Source organism: Carcharhinus amblyrhynchos, chromosome 11 (genome assembly GCF_965287045.1).
Source record: "Carcharhinus amblyrhynchos chromosome 11, sCarAmb.v2.hapA, whole genome shotgun sequence".
Classification (NCBI taxonomy): domain Eukaryota; kingdom Metazoa; phylum Chordata; class Chondrichthyes; order Carcharhiniformes; family Carcharhinidae; genus Carcharhinus; species Carcharhinus amblyrhynchos.
Window position 1 is genome coordinate 67,044,889 of NC_137334.1, and position 22,584 is coordinate 67,067,472.

General features: G+C 45.1%; 1 protein-coding gene across 3 annotated transcripts in view; it reads right to left on the minus strand.

Annotated features, from left to right (window-relative positions):
- Nucleotides 1-22,584, minus strand: part of tmem163a (transmembrane protein 163a) — a 155,622-nt gene that overhangs the window by 26,637 nt on the left and 106,401 nt on the right. For all 3 annotated transcript variants that reach the window (XM_080199332.1, XM_080199329.1, XM_080199331.1), the window contains exon 6: nt 6,206-6,302. In XM_080199332.1, the coding sequence (XP_080055458.1) occupies nt 6,206-6,302 (97 nt within the window). The remainder of the gene's footprint in view (nt 1-6,205; nt 6,303-22,584) is intronic.

Below are 22,584 nucleotides of genomic sequence, written 5' to 3' on the forward strand. Positions count from 1 at the left end.
TTGCCATAAGCCAGATAAATTTAAAAGTCTGGCCACTCTGACAAGCTAGGACGCGGGTATATGGATAAGGAAAATGGGTAAAATTAGGGAGAGATCGTGGGAGGGTCAGACATTGAGGTGGGGCAGCAGTTGGTAGTGGCTAGGAAGATTTGGGCTTGTGGGGGGGAGGGGAGAGGGTGGGGGGGTGATTAGATTGAATTGAGTTAGGCCTGGGAACAGGTGTTGGGTCTGTCGCCTGGAGTATGATTGCATCGGTTGGGCCTGTGGGAGGAAGAGGATGGGTTGGGACAGGTGGAGTTAGCGGGGTCAGGTTGGATTGGGAAAGGTGGGGGTGAGTTCGTTCTGGGCCTGGAGATAGCTGTGCAGGACAGAGGAGGGGTTGGTGGCAGTGTCAGACCTGGTTGGGTCAGGTCAATCCAAGGAGATTGGCGCTCCAGAACTTGCTACACCCCTAGTCAAACTGTTCCAGTACAGCGACAACACTGCCATCTACCGAGCAATTAGAAATTGCCCAGGTATAACCTGTCCACAAAAGGCAAGATAAATCCAACCTGGCCAATTGCTGCAACCATCAGTAAAGTAATGCAAGTTGTCACAAACGGTGCTGTTAAGTAGTACTTATGCAGCAATAACCCTGTCACTGATGCCCAGTTTGGATTCCACCCAGCTCCTGACCTCATTGCAGTTTTGGTCCAAACATGCACAAAAGAGCTGAACTCAAGACGTGAGTTCAAAGTGACTGCTCTTGACATCACAGCAATACTTGATGAAGTGTAGCATTAAGGATTCCTGGTAAAGCTTGAGTCAACTTGGATTGGGGAGAAACTCCACTTGTTGGAGTTATACCTAGCACAAAGGAAGATAGTTGTGCTTTTTGGAATTTACTGGAGTTCTATGAGGATGTGTCTAGGGCGGTGGATAGAGGAGAGCCGGTGGATGTGGTCTTTCTAGATTTTCAGAAGGCGTTTGACAAAGTACCTCACAAGAGGTTATTGCAGAAGGTCGAGGGACATGGAGTTGGGGGTAGGGTGTTAGTGTGGATAGAGGATTGGTTGTCAAATAGGAGGCAGAGAGTGGGGGTCAACGGGTGCTATTCGAATTGGCGGATGGTGACTAGGGGAGTGCCCCAGGGGTCGGTGCTGGGGCCTCAGCTTTTTACCATTTATATAGATGATCTGGAGGAGGGAACCGAGTGCAGGGTGTCGAAATTTGCTGATGACACCAAGATTGGGGGAACGGCAAATTGTGCGGAGGGTGTGGAGAGTCTGCAGAAGGATCTAGATAGGCTGGGCGAATGGGCCAGGAAATGGCAAATGGAATTTAATGTTGGCAAGTGTGAGGTGGTCCACTTTGGTAGGAAGGACTATTACTTACGGGGCGAAAAACTGCAGCAGGCGACGGTGCAGAGGGACCTCGGGGTCCTTGTGCATGAGTCGCAAAAACCCAGCTTGCAGGTGCAGCAGGTGGTCAGGAAGGCGAATGGGATGCTGGCCTTCATAGCAAGGGGGATTGAATATAAAAGTAGGGAGGTCTTGCTGCAGCTGTATAGGGCATTGGTGAGGCCGCAGCTGGAGTACTGTGTGCAGTTTTGGGCGCCGCACCTGCGCAAAGATATTTTGGCCTTGGAGGGAGTGCAGAGGAGGTTTACTAGGCTGATACCGGAGTTGAGGGGGTTGAGCTATGAGGAGAGGCTGAATAAACTGGGCTTGTACTCGTTAGAGTTTAGGAGAATGAGGGGAGATCTCATTGAGACGTATAAGATGATGAATGGGATGGATAGGATAGAGGTGGAAAGACTCTTCCCACTCAAAAAAGACAGTAGGACTAGGGGGCACAGCCTCAAGATAAAAGGGGGGCGGTTTAGAACGGAGTTGAGGAGGAACTTCTTCACTCAAAGGGTGGTGAATCTCTGGAATTCTCTGCCCGTTGAAGTGGTGGAGGCTGCCTCGCTAAATATTTTTAAGACGCGGGTTGATGGGTTTTTGATAAGAGAGGGGATTAAGGGATATGGGGAGAGGGCGGGAAAGTGGAACTGAGCAGCGACAGATCAGCCATGATCTTATTGAATGGCGGGGCAGGCTCGAAGGGCTAGATGGCCTACTCCTGCTCCTATTTCTTATGTTCTTATGTTCTTATGTCAATCATCTCAGTCCTGGGATATCACTGCAGGAGTTCCTCATGGTCATGTCCTAGGCAAAGCCATCCTCTTCATCACTGACCATCCCATTATTACAAAGCCAGAAGTGGAATGTTTGCTGGTGCATGCACAATGTTCAACATCATGTATAGCTCCTCAGATACTGAAAGAGTCTGTGTCCATATGCAGCAAGACCTGGACAACATTCAGGCTTGGGCTGATAAGTGGCAAGTAACATTCACACCACACAAGTGCCACGCAATGACCATCTCCAACAAGAAAGAATCCAACTGTCTCCCTTTGACATTCAATGCCATTACCCTCACTCAATCCCCCATTATCAACATACTTAGAACATAGAACATAGAACATTACAGCGCAGAACAGGCCCTTCGGCCCACGATGTTGCGCCGACCAGTTACAAAACAATGACCCACTAACTTTTCCCGTGCTGTGTTGTTCTTTGCTCTTTGCTCTAACTTAAACCAATCCCTTTTCGTCCATAAACCTATCCACTTGGGCTACCATTGACCAGAAACTGAACTAGACTGGCATACGAATACCACAACTACAAGTGCAGGTCAAAGGTTTGGAATTCTGCAGCAAGTAATTCCCCATCTACAAAGGCACGCAAGTTCTTGCGCACAAATCTCCTAGAATTAACCTGACCCAACCAGACCTGACACCTCCATCACCCCCTCTCCTGCACAGCTGTCCCCAGGCTGAGACCAAACCCACCCCCACCTTCCCCAGTCCAACCTGACCCCACTAACCCCACCAATTCCAACCCACCCTCTTCCTCCCACAGGCCCAACCAATGCAATCGTACTCCAGGTGACAGACCTGAAACCCTGCCCTCAGGCCTAATTCAATTCAATCCAATTGCCCTCCCCTCCCAAGCCCAAATCTTCCTAGCCACTACCAACAACCCCCATCCCCCATCCCAAGTCCCAAACCATCCCCCAGGTAATGGAATACTCTCTGCTTGCTTGGATGACTGTAGCTCCAACAACACTCAAGAATCTCAAAGCAATCTAGGTCAAAACAGCCCCCTTGACTGGCATCCCATCCACCATCTTCAACTTTCCCTCCCTCCACCACTGATGCACAGTGGCAACAGTGTGTACCATCTACAAGATACACTGCTGAACAACTCACCAAAGCTCCTTAGACAGCTCCTTCCGAACCCGGGGCAGCTCTACCAGCTGGAGGACAAGGGCAGCAGGTGTATGGAAACACCACCACCTGCAACTTCCCCTCTAAGGCATAAATCATTCTGATTTGGAAGTACATCTTTGTTCCTTCATTGTCGCTGGGTCAAAATCCTGGAACTGTATCCCTAACAGCACTGTGGGTGCACCTACACCACAGGGCTGCAACGGTTCAAGAATTTGACTTACCACTACTTTCTCAAACGCAATTAGGGCTGTAATTGCGTTGTAGTAGCTAGCAACACCAACATCCCGTGAAAGAATATATAACAGTTCTGCATGTGAACTCCATGACTGTTATGCTCTGCTATGATCTCTGTCCAGGCTGCCTCGATCAGGGTGGGGCTCCTACTGCCATTACTGGGAAATTAGACATCCTACTGTTCCCAGATAATCTGGAGAGGAACCTGCAGAGAAGCATCGCTAAACCGTGGGATCAATTCATTGTTTGCGCTAAGACTTTGCTCCAGAATGGCAGGTGCTAACAGCAGTTGAGGTTATCTGAGGTGTGGGGGAGGAAATTTGGAAGTTTCTAGCAGCCTGACGGGCGTAATGTTAAGGGTCTGTTGTGGCAGGGGCAGGGCTGGAAAATGTGGCGAGCCTCCCAACTTTCCACTGATGTTGGAAGACCGGAAAATCCCACTGGTGAGAGGGACTATAAGATTCTGCCCGTAGTTTCAAGGCATCTATTCACACAGCCAGATTAATGCTGCTGGAATGCAGGGAATGAATGTATGTCTGGGGAGACTTCAAATATGGCACCCAGACTTTTCAGCCACACGAGTAGCCAGACAGATTGTTAGTGACTATCTCATTTACTGGCTGCCCATGATTGCATGCAGCCAACCATCTCACCCACCAACGGAAGTCCCATACACTTTTGGTCCCACCATCAGGATACTCAACATTACAAGATCCCCACTGTGGATTCTAATGGGGTAGGCTTTGATCAAAGTGTGAAAAACCATCTGATTGACCATCTGATGCCCATTTGGCCAATTCAATATGAAAAGTCTCCATCAGACTTTAAACAAGAATAGATAGTCCAGAAAGAGCGGTTTAGATGCATTATCGTGTTGCTCAGATCCTGATTCTCAAGGCTAAGTGGTACAGAAATTCATTCAGATTAAAGTTAAATGTCTGGAAAAAAATCTGTTGTGCCACAAACAGACACATGAACATCTGACACTTAAATTATCTGATCTGCATTCCTCTTGATTCAGATCCCCACACATTTAACTACCAAACTGAACTCACAGGAAGCCATTTAGAAGAATACAGTTTGAATGTGAATCAGTGGTGTGATATAAAATGACCTGAATCCCCAAATAATCAGAATTGGAATGTGATTAATTTAGGAATGCACACACTTAAAACAACTCTGTTGTGGAATTATTGACAATTGGATTCCTCAAGCCTAGTGGGCATAGGCACTGTTTAGGAAGTGCGGAAAGCTAATGCTAAATAGCGAAAACTGAAAAGAATAAACATTCTGGCTGTTTGTGAGGTTACTTTCAAGGAAGTTATTCTGTAGTTGATTGGAATTGAAAAATTGGAGTAAAGCCCTTAATGAGATCTATGGATCTATTGAAAGAGCAGGCTTTATAAACCCTAATCTGTTATGACTTAGGTATTTCTGCAATGCTTGTTAGCAAGGCTTCTATACGTTGGTGAAAGCATCACTGTCACACTTGTCATAGTAAAGCTCTATAAGCTGCTGCATTATGTTAGGTAACTATGACAAATATTTTGCGCTGTTTTAAAAATTGCTGCATGTACAAGACATGTTTTTAGAATTATAATCTTACATTGGCACCACCGAGCATCTAGTTTAATAGAAACTGGAAGAAAATGATAAATAGCCAGAACGTTTTTAGTCATACAAGTCCACAGTATGATATTTATGGCAATGTTATAAGTTGACCCGTAGAATCATTCTGCACTAATTAGAGTGTGCTGACAACAGCCACACTTTCAACTCACATGAGTAATCTTAATATCTTGATCACAAATGACCCATTGCTGTGTGGTTTGGGAGTGCAAGCTCAATATTCTCAAAGGAACTCATTGAACTTTTGTTATTGTCTCGGAAATCTGAAACTGAAACTAAATCATCAAACCTTCATCGCCTTAGACTAATGGGAGTGGAGATTAGGGCTGTACAAGGGGAATGTCCAGAGGGAGTGTGTAATGCTTTAGAAAATAGGGCAGCACGATAGCACAGTGATTAGCACTGCTGCCTCACAGTGCCTTGGAGCTGGGTTCAATTCCAGCCTCAGGTGACTGTGAGGTGTTTGTATGTTCTCCCCGTGTCTGCGTGGGTTTCCTCCAGGTGCTCCAGTTTCCTCACAAACTTCAAAGATGTGCAGGTTAGGTTGATTGGTCATGTTAAATTGCCCCTTAGTGTCAGGGGAATTAGCAGGATACATACATGGGGTTACAGGAATAGGGCCTGGGTGGGATTGTTGTCAATGCAGGCTCAATGGGTCAAACGCCTCCTTCTGTACTGTAGGAAGTATATCATCCATCAAACATTATGGCACAACTTGTAAGGATCTCTGACGATAATAATGGTTGGAAGATTCCTTGGATCTGCTTTGAAAGTACAGCAGGGACTCCATTTCCCTGCATTGGTTATTGTTTTTTGCGGCACTTCAGGCAAAGTAATGCCAGTTTCGGGAGAAGCTCCAAGGAATTTTTAGGCCATGGCCTCTGTTGGACTCTTACTCCCAAATCCCAGCACTATTGTTTAGAATGTTATTACTTGCTGACTATCCAACAGTTAAAATATAGCAGACTCCATCAATCAGATTACCTTCAAAGCAATAGCAATTAAAGAAAAATTCTCTTAGCTCACCACTTCTGGAAGTAACTTCGTAGCAAGGTCATGAATGGCTTTAGCATAAATGCAGACAGTTGACACAAGAAATATCACACCCAAAACGGCACAGGCTCTGTGAAAAAGAAATTTATACAAAGTTGATAAAGCGTATCATTAAAACAACTTTCTTAAAGGCTTTGCTTAGAATACACTGATAAACATTATGGAAGACAGTGTACAAGAAATAATATGAGGTAGATTCTAACAATGTGTGATCTCTTCTGAGCAGCTGGGGTTATGGATTACTCTGGGATCTGATTCCAGATCAAAGGTTGATTAGTTTAAATTTAAAGTTTATTAATTAGCAACACAAATAGGCTTACATTAACACTGCAGTGAAGTTAGTGTGAAAATCCCCTAGTTGCCACACTGGCATGTGTTCAGGTATACTGAGGGAGAATTTAGCATGACCAATGCACTTGAGCAGCACATCTTTCAGAATGCAGGAGGAAACTGGAGCACCTGGAGGAAACCCACGTAGAAAGGAGAAGAATGTGCACATTCCACACAGATAGTGACCCAAGCCGGGAATCGAACCTGGGTCCCTGGTGCTGTGCAGCAGCAGCAGCGCTAACCACTGTGCCACAGTACTGCCCCATGATGTGCTGCCTTGCACGTTCTCTTAGAAATTCCAAAATGGAAACTGGCTAATAAACCTAACAAGTGCCTGCTGGTGTTCATCCTCCATGTGTGTAGTTGAAACTAATCACAAACACCTATCCTTTGGGGGAGTCTAGAACTGGGGGAGCTAGTCTGAGGATAAGGGGTAAACCTTTTAGGACTGAGAGGATGAGAAATTTCTTCACCCAGAGGGTGGTGAACGTGTGGAATTCGCTACCACAGAATGTGGCTGAGGCCAAAATGTTGCGTGATTTCAAGAAGAAGTTAGACATGGTTCTTTGGGACAAAGGGATCAAGGATATGGGAGGAAGGGGGGGATCAGGATATTGAAATCGATGATCAGCCATGATCAAAATGAATGGCTGAGCAGGCTTGAAGCACCGAATGGCCTACTCCTGCTTCTAGTTTCTATGTTTCTATTCCCATATCCCATTATCCTCCTTTCCTTCAACAAACTATCTCACCCATTCTTAAATATTAACATGGCCTTTGTGCCGATCTGTGTTTCGGTTATGTATTCCAGATTACTTCACCGCCACTTGTATCAAACAACATTTCACATGGTCTTAGCACTAATCTAACTCCATTTTAGTTTATATTTAAAAATCTTCACTCTTGGCTCTTTTAGACCCTAGAAATTGTGAATTTCTATCAACACTGTCCAGTCCTTTGATAGCTTTAAACACAGCTATTAAATTATTCTGTAATTTCTTTGTTCTAATAAAAAGAGAATCGATTTTCCAAGGCTTTTGTCATTTCTATATTATCTCATACTGGGAGGCATCCCAGTAAAACAAAAACATCAAGGGAATGGTGCAAGGCTGATCACATCATAAATAATGGCCTGGGAAGACTGCGGCCGGCATTCCCGTTAATAGCCTCCCACTGACATCTTCCACCCACTATGCTGGTCGACTAGCGTAGCAGGGTGGGAAAATCGCGCCCAATATCTTTCAGGTTACTGCAGCTCCCAATTCTCTCTTCAGCTAAGTGATAGACCCAGAGAGAAGGTGGGACCAAATGAGCCAAAATGTAGTGTGATTTCAAGAAGAAATCAGATATAGCTCTTGGGGATAAAAGGATCAAGGAATATGGGAAGAAGGGAGGGGGGATCAGGATATTGAAATCAATGATCAGCCATGATCAAAATGAATGGTGGAGCAGGCTTGAAAGGCTGAATGGCCTTCTCCTGCTCCTTTAGAAACGCTCCACAACAAAGGGCTGAATGGCCTCCTTCTATATGGTAGTCATTCTGTGACTCCGTGAATTTATTGGCTAGTCATGCTTTGTGCATGGACTTAAGTGGCCCAGATTTTTCAGTCAGGGAGACAGTAGAAGTAACTTTGGGCTCAATAGCAATGAAAGGATTGGAGAATATTCTTCAGTCAGATATGAATGTTTATTTTAAAATGATTTAGTGCTTGTCTAAAAATAGTGCACTGAAGCACGTAGAACAAACGTTTTAATTATTGATACCTGAATGACGCCAATAGAGACACCAATCATATAAAAACTGACATTCTGTGGATGTGTCATCAGGGATACTAGAGATTAGAAAATTATTATCAATCTGTGAGAGTGAAAGCTGAGCTTGGAACTCTTATACACCAAGACTCTGTACAGCTGCAATAAAACCTCCCTACTTTTATATTCCATTCCCCTTACAGTAAATGCCAACATTCCATTTGCCTTCCTAATCACTTGCTGTACTTGTGTATTAACTTTCATGTGCCAGGACACCCAGATGCCTCTGTGCCTCCAGATTTTGCAATCTTTCTCCTTTTAAATAGTATACTATTTTATTATTCTTCCTGCCAGAGTGGACAGGTTCACATTCTCCCACTTATTAGAAGGAATGAATGTGTAAGATAGTGAATAGGCTATCAATCAAATCAGCTACTGTCTCCTAGATAGTGTTGAGCTTCTGGAGCACTCACCAACATAAGTGGAAAATATTCCATCACATTCCTGACTTGAGCCTTACAGATGGTGCAAAGTCTTTGGGGAGTCAGGAGGTGAGATACTGCAGAACCCCCAGCCTCTGACCTCTTGTAGCCACAGATTTTATCTGTCTGGTCCAGTTAAGTGTCTGATCAGTGGCAATCCCCAGGATGTTGAAGGGTTGTTGCTTTCCAGCAATAGCAAACACAAATTGATGAATAAATTATTTCTTTGGGGTTAGGTGATGTCAATTTCCCACCGTCTTTCTGTCTCACAGCATTCCCCTTTTAACCCTGTGACCATTATCAGAAAGTGCAGATAAATGACCCTAAGCGAAGTTGTCATCCATTTTAACCTCACTGCTATTGGAAAAACTTTTGCTTGACTATATTTCTTGCACGTCTCTACCAAGGGAACTCAGCTTTTAGAAAACTGCAGTTGCTCCACAGTATAATGTAATGTTGCACTGCATTACCAGGCTCTTCCTTTTGGATCGAATGGAATTTTGATCTTTTTCTGTGATTCAATTTTAGATTAAAACCTTTTGCATGCTAATAAAATTAGATTTGAACAGATATTTGAATTTACATGGAATGGTGGGCACTGATCTTCCCATCCTATTTGTCATTGCTTATACAACAACATGGGCATTATTCTCCCATACCACAGCATTAATCAACAGTGGCCATGGTCTCATCTATCAGACACCGACAGCTAATTAAAGTCAATGGTAAACGCGTGAAATTGAGTAGGTTTTATGTTCATCTAGGCCTCATAATAATGTAACTAACCAAAACTTAACAGCATCTCTCTAAACTTTGTCCTTTTTCTTAAAATTTATACTTGTACTCATGGTAGTGCAGCCCATAGAGACAACTCATAAGATTCGCCAATTACATCATTGATAACCTTAAAGTCCTGAGTTCGGTTTCCATTCAGTACTGAACTAACTGAGACGGTAACACATAATAGCCTCAGCAAACTGGGATTAGAAAGCAGAAGCATGGGGAAGAATGAAACAGGGTTTTTGACTTTGAACATATATGTGTGTGCAGTAAGATGAGGCTGATTGGATTCAGTTGTGAATCCAAAGCAGTCAAGTGCTTACTATCGTAGCTTACACAAGGAACAATGGTAACGTACTGGGAGGATTGCTACTATCTCTGGGAATATAAAGCAGGTGAAAATCCATATCCCCTGGAGAGAAGGAGAGCTTTGTGGGGTATATGACCTCACACTCATACAGCCAGCATCCTATCTTTTCCAATTTCCATAGATAAAGTCCTCACAATCCTTATCATTTGTTCTCAAATCCCATTCATAGTCTCACTCCACCTTATCTATAAACCTTCTGAGAAACATGCATTCCTGCCTGTAACTTCTGAATTTGTTCTGGCTGCCCTCTCCTCCCAATACTGGAGGCCAGTCTTTGTTCATGTTCTGTTCAAAAAGACTTGGCTGCAATTTCCAAGCAATGTTAACATGCATTTTACAAGTACTGTATGCGTAGGGCTGCTTGAAAATTGAAGTTAAATCTTTGAATGATTTTTAATTTTTAACTTTGATCAAATATCAGTTCCTCAGCCATCCCATGTCCTCAGCAATCCTGCTGATGAAACCTTCCAGATGGTGGCTTCCTATGGGGTCTCCTTCATGCTGGCTAACTCATTAATCAGAGAGTCCACAGTGATGTCAGGCCAGAGGGTCCACAGTGATGTCAGGCCACTGGGAAAGGGAGGGGGGGGCTACTGAGGCAGGCAGGCCAGCCTGAAGGTGTCTTAACATGGGGATGTCTCAGCTGCCTGCATAGAAGTTACAAAATGGAAAGAAGCTCAAAGCCGATAAACCGGTGTTTGGAGAGGGAACTGGGATGCTGACCTAATCAAGGCAGCTTTACATCTCTGTGGTCCTGTCAATGGGGCATAGAATTTCTCCAGCCATGATGGCTCCTGGCCTTGCTTTCTGGAGGCCTTCACAACTGAGCAATAGCCTCTGCTCACAGGGGAGGCGGGACATTCTGCATCACTATATTATTTGTGCTGGTGCAGAACAGCCTTTAAGTGGGCTATTGATAAGTTGCCCACTTCCACAGAAGAACAATCAACACAGTTCACAACCTGCCACTGAGGCAGGCATGCAGTGGGGAGCTGTCCTGACATGCTCCCTTCCTATTTACTCACCAATCACCCACCCCCTGAACACTCCATGCCCCCACTCCCCACCACCCCATCTCCACAGTGTAAAATCCAGCCTTGTGTCTCTAAATATAAAGCCAAGCTTCCCAATGTTTTTTCACACATCACATTATCCATACATGCTGCCAACTTAAATGATTTAATACCTTGACACATGCCCCCCAAACCAAGAGGCATGTATGGAAGTGGCCAAGGAAGTAAGCAGCAGGGATGCAATCCCTTGACCGTACAGTGCCCCAAAAATTCAAGGGTCTCGCGAGGGCTGGTAAGGTGACTGGGGAAACACTTCTAGATGCTAAACCCCAAACTTGGAGTTTCCCTGCACAATGCTCCCCAGATCAACATACCTCACAACTCCAGTCAGTCATTCTCTTTCTTCAAGCACCTCCTCAAATTCCCATCTGAACAGCCAATATTCATACTCATCCTTATCCTAGTGCCATTGCGCACCCATAATTCAGAATCACCCTGTTCAAATGTTCTTCCCTCCTTTCTACGCAATCCATTTCTGCCGGGGGTCGGGTGTCTGCCTCCCACGGGGAGGGCTGTGGGGTGATGCAGCGGTGGGGGGGTGGTGGTGGTGGAGGAGCCTCCAATGACAGCCAACTTGATGGCCACTGAGTTACATCGGAGTCACACCTGGCACAAAGCAAGTTGTTCTTGGAAGCCAATCATCTCAGTCCCAGGACACAAGTGCAGGGGTTCCTCAGGGTGTGGTCCTAGGCCCAACCATCTTCATCTGCTTCATAATGATCTTCCCTCCTTTGTAAGGTCAGAAGTGGGGATGTTTGCACAATGTTCAGCAGCACTTGCAACTCCTCGGATACTGAAGCAGTCCCTGCCCATACGCAGATAGACCCAGACAACTTTCAGGCTTTATCTGATCAGTTACAAGCAACATTTGCGCCACACAAGTGCCAGGCAATGACCATCCCCAACAAGAAAGAATCAAACCACCTCCATTGCCATTACCATCGCTACATCTCTCACTATCAACACCCTGGGGGTTACCATTGAACTGGACTAGCCATATAAATACTGTGGCTACAGGTCAAAGGCTGAAAATCCTGCAGTGAATAACTGACTTCCCAAAGCCTGTCCATCATCTACACAGCACAATAAGTGTGCTGGAATACTTTCTACTTGCCTGGATGAATGCCACACCAACAAGAAGTTCAACTCCATCCAAACCAAAGCAGTCCACTTGATTGACACCCCATCTACCACCTCCAACATTCACTCTCCCCACCACTGATGGACAGTATCAGCAAGGTGTGCCATCTACAAAATGCACTGCAGCAACTCACCAAAGATCCTTCAATCTCGCCCACCTATTGGAATACGTTGCTCCATAAGCCACACACCATCCATACCTGGAACTATATCACCGTTCCTTTACTGTTGCTGGATCAAAATCCCGGAACTTCCTTTCTAACAGCACTGTGGGTGTACGGATTGCAGTGGTTCCAGAAGGCAGCTCACTCTCACATTCTCAAGGGCAATTAGGGATGGGCAATAAATAAACTGACCCAGCCAACAATGCTCCACATCCCACCTAAGGATAAAAAGACCCATAACTAATTGTCTCACTGAATATTTTAATTACCTACTCAAGAGCTCCACATTGTTTCTCTCGCTCGCCTTCAGGTCTGGCTGGTTTGAACCTGGGTGCCTGGGATCATATTGGTTCTGGACCCAGTACTGCTTTTTGATGTTTTACCTCCCAGTGTGCACCTGAAACTACCTCCCTTTGAAATTCTGCCACTAGCACTGTTATCAGCAGTTTTTGTGTTGCAGGAATTTCTTCCAGAAATTTTAAGATAGACTCTTTCTAAGCTAGTTTTTCCTTGAATTTTATTTCTCACATTTAGCAGCACTGTTTTTTTTCAGTGAATAATAAATATCTTGCAAGTCGATGCCACTTTGGTGCTGAATGGCTTGATATGAATCTCATCTGTCACATTGTTTAGTTTCTGTTCAAAGATCTGTGCAGCCCTTCCATCAACTTCAGCATCAATGTTTATCCTGATGTTTGCTCAGTACTTTATGCAGTCATCTCTTCCCAACCAGCACACTGCCCAATTCCCACAGGGTAGAGGTTGATTCCTGCAATGGGTGGGGTGAATAATGCAGGGAGTGCAGGCCAACGCACAGTCACAATGTTGTAACCCTGTCTTTAATCTCTGCTCCCTTTGACTGCAGCTTCACTTCCAGGAGTGCAGGATCATGAGATTTTCCCTTAATCTTACAGTTTAGAGGCAACGAGTTGGCAGAGAAAAATTAGCAGTGAGACTTATCCCACTGGAGATTTTCTGAATTAAACAGCACTAAGTCATGAATCTTATGAAAGGAATAGCAATGGAGAAAATCATAAATATACATTGAGATGAGGTGGGGGAGGGGCTATTCTCCCATCCTGCTGTACTGCTTTTGTAGCACAGCGGGCTGACTCAGGTGGAGGCCATCTCGCAGGCTCCTCGCTGGGCACCATGGCCTCCAGATTTCCAGTGTCATCAGCTCTGTGCCAGAAATCGGTATAATTTATGTTAATTAATATTTTAATATATTTTTTAAATCATTGGCGGGCCCAGGGCTGAAATCTCTGGGCCCGCTAGTGTCTGCCCCCACTGCCAGGAGTATTTCACTCCAGCGGGGTTTAGTATAGCTCCCCACTTGCAGGGAGCTTGTGACACGACCCTGCTTGACTGAAGAGGGGCCACTGAGAACCCCCCAGAGGATCGGGTGCCAGGGGTGCCCCCTGGGCATTGACACCATGGCAGTGCCAGCCTGGGCCCCCAGCACTGCCCAGGGGGCACCTTGGCACTGCCTACTGGGCATCAGGCATTGCTGAGGGAGTGGGGCCTAATGGTGAGTCCTGTTGCCACTTTGTATTCGAATGCCTTTAGATTTGAGTGCCAATGATTCTTGTTTCCGTATGCATTTAGTCCAATCTTACTCGATAATAATGAATTTCCAGCTGTTGTGCAGCTCCAACGGAATAAACCAACATTATCCTCTCTTCAGCCGAGCAGTGTAAAGTACACAATTGCCTTCAAGGGCACAAGCATGACGAGCTCGCCACCTACTGAATTACCAGGGGAAGTGCATATAGCTAACATCACACTGGCACTAAGCTTACTGGTGTTGAATAACAAAACTTTAATCAAGAGGCTCAGAGGGTCAAAACATATTCATTCTTACAGGTTTGCCAAAATAAACAGGGAATATTCAAACAAGTTCCATAAACATTGGGGGTTGAATTTGATAGTGTCGAAAATAAGACGAAATGATTGAAATGTGCCATAATCTCACAGCTGTTCAGCTACAGCCAGCACACCCACTTTGTGATGCTTGCTGATACACAGACAGCAATGACCACACTGTCGAGTGACTGTACACGTCAGCCCCAGAATTGTGAGAGGCTAACTCATCTTAAAGCTGAGCAGGCAGGGTCCAGCTCATCAGGGAAGAATGTTACACATAAGTTATATATGAAAGATTTTGATTTGATTTGATTTATTATTGTCACATTATTAACAAACAGTGAAAAGTACTGTTTCTTGCACGATATACTGACAAAACATACCATTCATAGAGAAGGACCCAAAGAATGCAGAATGTAGTGTTGTAGTCATAGCTAGGGTGTAGAGAAAGATCAACTTAATGCAAGGCAAGTCCATTCAAAAGTCTGACAGCAGCAGGGAAGAAGCTGTTCTTGAGTCAGTTGGTACGTCACCTCAGACTTTTGTATCTTTTTCCCGAAGGAAGAAGGTAGAAGACAGAATGTCTGGACTGCGTGGGGTCCTTAATTATGCTGGCTGCTTTGTCGAGGCAGCGGCAAGTATAGACAGAGTCAGTGGATGGGAGGCTGGTTTGCGTGATGGATTGAGCTACATTTGCGACCTTTTGTAGTTCCTTGCAGTCTTGGGCAGAGCAGGAGCCTTACCAAGCTGTGATACATCCAGAAAGAATGCTTTCTATGGTGCAGCTGTAAAAGTTGATGAAAACCGTAGCTGACATGCCAAATTTCCTTAGTTTTCTGAGAAACTAGAGGTGTTGGTGGGCTCACACGAGCACCTCCTCAGGAATATATAAAGAAGTCTGATGGGTTTGCATAACAAAATGCTTGATACACAGGGATGTCTGCCATCAGTGCTGCCATGGAGGAGTTCAGCACCAACTTGACATAGATGTAGCAGGGAGTTTGAAGACTATCCATTTCAATGTTGAACTGGTGGCCAACTCCATGAGAACACTTGCAGACCTGGCCATAATGCAGTGTCTGTTGGCAGATGTGTCCACTTGCATTACAGCACAGGCAGCTCCCAGCAATACTGCAGTGGAAGCTCAGACCAAAGTGCTACAAACTCAGCCATTATGGCTACAGGTGGAAGTGTTTCCAATGAACAGCAATCTATCCGCCAACAATTTGCTGAACTGTCCCAGAGGGAGTGGCAGTGTCTCCCTTATGCACAAAACCACTGTCCTCTGTCAGGATACAGTAAGAAGCCTCACAACACCAGGTTAAAGTCCAGCAGGTTTATTTGGTAGCACAAGCTTTCGGGGCACTGCCCCTTCATTAGATGAGTGGCTCCAAAAGCTAGTGGCTTGTGCTACCAAATAAACCTGTTGGACTTTAAGCTGGTGTTGAGACTTCTTACTGTGCCCACCCCAGTCCAATGCCAGCATCTCCACACTCTATCAGGAAGACAGCATTGATCCTCCCAACATTGCCAGTCTGCCACTGCTCTGGCTGTTGCCCATTAACCAGCCAACCCAGACAGTTGTTGCCCATGCCAAGATGCTGCAGTCTAGACCATCTGCAGTCCCCTCCACTGAATGTCAACAGCTTGTCATAGGCCAGGGGACAACCATTAGGGTACCATTGCTCACAGCAGGAAGGCAAAGGCACATGGAAATCTGGCACTAAAGGTGTGCGTGGGGAGGATTAATTGCCTTTTATAGACAGTATAGAATGATTTAATTTATAAATTGATTATAAACAAACATTTATTTTAGAACATAGCACATTGAATAGTACAGCACAGTACAGGCCCTTCGGCCCTCAATGTTGTGTCGAGCCATGTCCAAACCCAAGATCAAGCTATCCCACTCCCTATCATTCTGGTGTGCTCCATGTGCCTATCCAATAACCACTTGAAAGTTCCTAAAGTGTCCGACTCCACTATCACAGCAGGCAGTGCATTCCATACCCCAACCACTCTCTGAGTAAAGAATCTACCTCAGACATCCCTCCTATATCTCCCACCATGAACCTTATAGTTATGCCCCCTAGCAACAGCTACATCTATCCAAGGAAATAGTTCTGCACATCCATTCTATCTAACCCCCGCATCATCTTATAAACCGCTATTATGTCACCTTTCATCCTCCTCTGCTCCAAAGAGAAAAGCCCCAGCTCCCTCAACATTTCCTCATAAGACCTACCCTCCAAACCAGGCAGCATCCTGGTAAATCTCCTCTGCACTCTCTCCAATGCTTCCACATCTTTCTTATAGTCAGGTGACCAGAATTGCACACAATATTCCAAATGTGGTCTCACCAAGGTCCTGTATTGTTGCAGCATAATCCCATGGCTTTTAAACTCACACCCCCTGTTAATAAACGCTAACACACCATAAGCCTTCTTCACAGCTCTAACCACTTGAGTGGCAACCTTCAGAGATCTGTGGATATGAACCCCAAGATCTCCCTGTTCCTCCACATTTTTCAGGACCCTGCCATTGACTCTGTTATCCACTTTCAAGTTTCTCCTACCAAAATGAATCACCTCGCACTTATCAGGGTTAAACTCCATCCGCCACTTTTCTGCCCAATTCTGCATCCTATCAATGTCTCTTTGCAGCCTACAAGAGCCCTCCACCTTATCCACTACTCTACCAATCTTGGTGTCATCAGCAAATTTACTAACCCACTCTTCAGTCTCCTCTTCCAAGTCATTAATAAAAATCACAAATAGCAGAGGACCCAGCACTGATCCTTGTGGTACACCACTGGTAACTGGCCTCCAATCTGAAAATTTTCCCTCCACCACCACCACCTGTCTTCTATGAAACAGCCAGTTACTTATCCAATCAGCTTATTTCCTTCTATCCCACACCTCCTTATTTTCTTCATGAGCCTACCATGGGGAGCCTTATCAAACGCCTCACTAAAATCCATGTATATGACATCAACTGCTCTACCTTCACCTATGCACTTAGTTACCTTCTCAAAGAATTCAATCAAATTTGTGAGGCAGGACTTACCACTCACAAATCTGTGCTGACTACCTCGGATTAAGCTGCATCTTTCCAAATGGTCATAAATCCTATCTCTCAGGACCCTTTCCATTAACTTACTGACCACCGAAGTAAGACTAACTGGCCTATAATTACCAGGGTCATTCCTATTTCTTTCTTGAAGAGAGGAACAACATTCGCTACTTTCCAGTCCTCTGGCACGATCCCCGTGGACAGTGAAGACCAAAGATCAAAGCTAAAGACTCTGCAATCTCTTCCCTTGCCTCCCAAAGTATCCTAGGATGTATCCCATCTGGCCCAGGGGATTTATCAGCCCTCAGGTTTTTCAAAATTGCTAATACATTTTCCCTTAGAACATCTACGTCCTCCATCCTATCAGCTTGTATCACACTCTCATCCTCAAAAACATGGCCCCTCTCCTTAGTTAACACTGAAGAGAAGTATTCATTCAATGCCTCTCCTATCTTTTCTGACTCCATGCAGAAGTTCCCACTAATATCCCTGACTGGCCCTAACCTCACCCTGGTCATTCTTACATTTCTCACATAAGAATAAAAAGCCTTGAGGTTTTCCTTTATCCAACCCGCCAAGGACTCCTCATGTCCCCTCCCAGCTCTCCAAAGCCCTTTTTTCTTAACTCATTCCTAGCTATCTTGTAACCCTCAAGTGACCCAACTAAACCTTGTTTTTTCATCCTTACATATGCTTCCTTTTCCCTCTTGACAAGACATTCAATCTCCTTTGTGAATCATGGTTCCCTCACTCGGCCATTTCCTCCCTGCCTGACAGGGACATATCTACCAAGGACACATAGTATTTGTTCCCTGAACAAGCTCCACTTTTTGTTTGTGCCCATACCTGACAGTTTCTGTTTCCATCTTATGCTCCCTAATTCTTGCCTAATCGCATCATAATTACCCCTGCCCCAGTTATAAACCTTGCCCTGCCATGTGACCCTATCCCTCTCCATTGCAATAATGAAGGACACCGAATTGTGCTCTGCCACAAACAAATCTAACACTTGGCCCAGTTTATTACCCAATACCAAGTCCAGTGTGGCCCCACCTCTTGTTGGCATATCCACATATCGTGTCAGGAAACCCTCCTGCACACTTTGTACAAAAAGTATCCCATCCGAACTATTCAACCTATAAAGGTCCTAATCAATATTTGGAAAGTTAAAGTCACCCATGATAACTACCCTGTGACCTCCACACCTGTCCATAATCTGCTTTGCCACTTCCTCGTCCACATTTATATTACTATTTGGGGGCCTATAGAAAACTCCTAACAATGTGACTGATCCTTTCCCATTTCTAACTTCAGCCCATATTACCTCAGTAGGCAGTTCCCCCTCGAAATGCCTTTCAGCAGCTCCTTGATTAACAATGCTACTCCTCCACCTCTTTCACCACCTTCCTTACTCTTACTGAAACATCTATACCCCGGAACTGCCAACAACCATTCTTGTCCCTGTTCTAACCATGTCTCCTTAATGGCCACAACATCATAGCCCCAAGTACCAATCCACGCTCCAAGTTCACCTACCTTATTCCTGATGCTCCTTGCATTTAAGTAGATACACTTCAATCCATCACCCTGTCTGCCTGTACACTCCTGCGACCTTGATACCTTCCTCAGTACCTCACGACCCTCAACACTGGCTTTTGGACTACAGCTCATTTTCCCTTCTTCCTGACAAATTAGTTTAAACCCTCCCTGAAGAGCCATAGCAAATTTCCCTCCCAGGATATTGGTGCCCCTCTGGTTCAGGTGCAAACCATCCTGTTTGTACAGATCCCACCTTCCCCAGAATGTGCTCCAATTATCCATGTAAATGAAACCCTCTCTCCTACACCATCCCTGCAGCTTTATGTTAATCTGCACTCTCTCCTTGTTCCTCAACTCAGTAGCACATGGCACCTGCAACAAACCAGAGATGACAATATGCTTTGTCCTAGCTCTCAGCTTCCATCCTAGCTCCCTAAATTCCTGTTTTAAATCCCCATCCCTTATCCTACCTACGTCATTGGTACCAATGTGCACCACGACCTGCGACTGATCCCCTTCCCTCTTAAGGATCTTGAAAACATGGTCCGTGATGTCACGGATCCTTGCACCCGGGAAGCAACATACCATCCGTGAGTCTCCTTTGCTGCTGCAGAACCTCCTATCTGTCCCTCTAACCATCGCATCCTCAATTACTATTGCTCTCCTGCTGTCCCCCCTTCCCTTCTGAGGCATAGGGACGGACTCTGTGCTGGAGATCCGGTCACCCTGGCTTACCGCTGGTAGGTCGTCCCCCTCAACAGTATCCAACGCGGTATACTTGTTGCTGAGGGGAACGACCACAGGGGATCCCCACACTGACTGCTTCCTCCCAGCCTGCCCATCTATTTTCATTCTTTGGAATATCCAAATCCCTGAAGCTTTTATCTATGATCACCTCTGCCTCCCAATGATCCGAAGTTCATCCAGCTCCAGCTCCAGCTCCCTAACGTGGTTGTTGAGGGACTGGAGATGGGTGCACTTCCCACAGGTGAAATCAGCAGGGACACTGACGGCATCTCAAACATGCTGCAGGAGGAACATTGCACTGCCTTTCCTGCCATTCCCTCTAGATAAAAAGAAAGATCTTGCCTGATATTCCCTCACCACCCCCTCCCTCTTAGGTTAGAGGAATAAGCCAAAAATCAAAAGTAAGAAGAAAGCTTACCTGCTGTCACTCCAAGTCTTTTTTTAGGTTAGAGGAGGGGGAGGGTGGGAGACGCTATGTGCAAAGTCTCAGGTTTCCTCCTCGTTCAAATTTATTGGGCAAAAAAAAAAGCCTTCCTCGGTCTCACTGGAGCCTACACTCCCGGCTGCCTTAGAGAGAAAAAACTCCACAAAAAAGTAAAGTAAAAATCCCTCTTACTTACTAGCTCCATTTTGTGCTGGCATTTATTACTTTACATTGACTGAGCAGGCAAAGTGATGGAAGGTTCATATTTGGGGGAATTGGATTTGCAGCTACAGGTACCACAGCCAGGTGAGTTCATGGATAAGCTGAGAAATGGACTGACTAGGTTGCTTCCCTTGTCGCTCATTCTTATCTTCCTACTCTTCAACTGTTCACTGTATAGCTGGCAGGAAGGGCTATTCGCTCATGATGGCGAGATGGTGCAGCGTGCCACCATGAAACTTCTGACCCACTCTGCAAATATTTCACAATGGTCCAGGCAGCACAAGTGTTATTACTGCATGTCAAAGGTCTGTTCTATCAATTTTCATGCGGCAATATGGTTTTTATTGTGTTCATGCTGTGGGATGCTTACCAGAATCATCATGCATGGGGCCAGTCCTTATCTGCCAACAGCAACCCTTTCGTTTGTTTTGGTGGCTCAAATACGGATGGCACAACAGGCTGCAGTCAAACAATGAACATGGTGACAACTGCTAGGGTGTCAGGCATTGACCTGCCTATGATCACACAACAGCTGGACATCGAGGGAGTGGATCCCTTTTATCAACAAATGGATGTGCATGCATGCACCATGGGGAAAACTGTAATTTTAGCAAATCTACGTGTGCTCTACTTTTGCTTCTGTTTAGCATGGGAGAATGAAATCTATCATAAAATCATAGAATCACAGAATACTACAATGCAGAAGAACCCCTTCAGCCCATTGACTCTTTACCAATGCATGGAAATCTAGTGAGCTGTCAATAAACTGTGACTCCCTTATGCAACCCTGGACGGCAAACTGTGAGATATTGTTGCAAATATCTCCAGCGCCTCTAGCCAAGAAGGAAGCCAGGTGCATAAGTGATCACTCCCATGGTGACCTTCACAACCACTGGAAATGTGATCCTCACTCTGTTCTGAGGTTGCAGATGTGGTTGCAGCAGATGGCAACTTTCAGAGGATGCCCTGGTCGAAGAACAGACAATACTTATATTGTACAGGGAGGAGAATTGTTCTCCAAACCCCCAGCATGGATATGGCTTGGGGGCACAGTGGTTAACACTGCTGCCTCACAGCACCAGGGACCTGAGTTCAATTCCAGCCTCTGTTAGTGTGGAGTTTGTACATTATCCCCATGTCTGCATGAGTTTTCTCCAAGTGCTCTGGCTTCCTCCCACAGTCAAAAGATAAGGATGTTATAGTTTGACTGGCCGTGCTAAGTTGCCCCTTAGCGTTCATGGGGATTACAAGGTAAATGTGTGGCATTAAAGGGGACAGGGCCTGGGTGGGATTGTTGTCAGTGCGAACTCAATGGGCTGAATGGCTTCCCTCTGTACTGTAGGGATTCAATGATTCTTTTTTCCCTCTTCCAGCAGCTTATCCTGCTCCGTGTACCATCTGCTTATTCTCCCAATCATACTGTATTCCTAGAGGAATGACTACAAAGGGCGGCATGTCTGGGAGGAAATGATTTGTTCATAAGCCTTGAAGTCAGCAGAAACTCCTCCAACATGTTCAGGCTATTTCCTGTAGATTTTTCCAATTTGAAACACTTACAGAAAGCACCAAACATTTGTACAATCCTAGCAACAGGCTTAAGAAATTAACCAGCAACTAACCTGTAAATAAATGATCAATTTAAATGGCGCTGGTGCAGTGTCTTTCCACTGTTGAACCTATGTTCAGCCATGAGGGGTTAAGATACAGCACTTGCAACAAAAATGGCAAGCTGGCATCAAATCAGCATTACCCACTGATTGATGTCACGATCTACCTATTCTGTACACTCTCAGAAGGCAGTCATTGCACATAAATGAATGCCCTTATCAATATGGCGTCTGGCATGACTCATCCAAGAAATGCATGCACATGTCTCAAACTCCATTTTAGACCTCAAATAGCATTTGTAGCACCCAAGCAACAGACTCTACCAATTGGAGTCACAGTTTATTGACAGCTCACTAGATTTCCATGCATTGGTAAAGAGTCAATGGGCTGAAGGGCCTCTTCTGCATTGTAGTATTCTGTGATTCTATGATTTTATGATAGATTTCATTCTCCCATGCTAAACAGAAGCAAAAGTAGAGCACACGTAGATTTGCTAAAATTACAGTTTTCCCCATGGTGCATGCACGCACATCCATTTGTTGATAAGAGGGATCCACTCCCTCGATGGCCAGCTGTTGTGTGATCATAGGCAGGTCAACATCATACAAGTTACTGTCTGTTGTAATATCTGAGATCATTATTAGAGTGCTCAGTATAATCTGTTTAATATTCATTTTATAAATCTGGTGGTCCTCTTTGTCCCTTTGTCATATCATCAGCTCATCATTTGACTGCTGGTTCCCAGGGTATTGAAGACTCGGAGCCCTACTGTTTAATCAAATT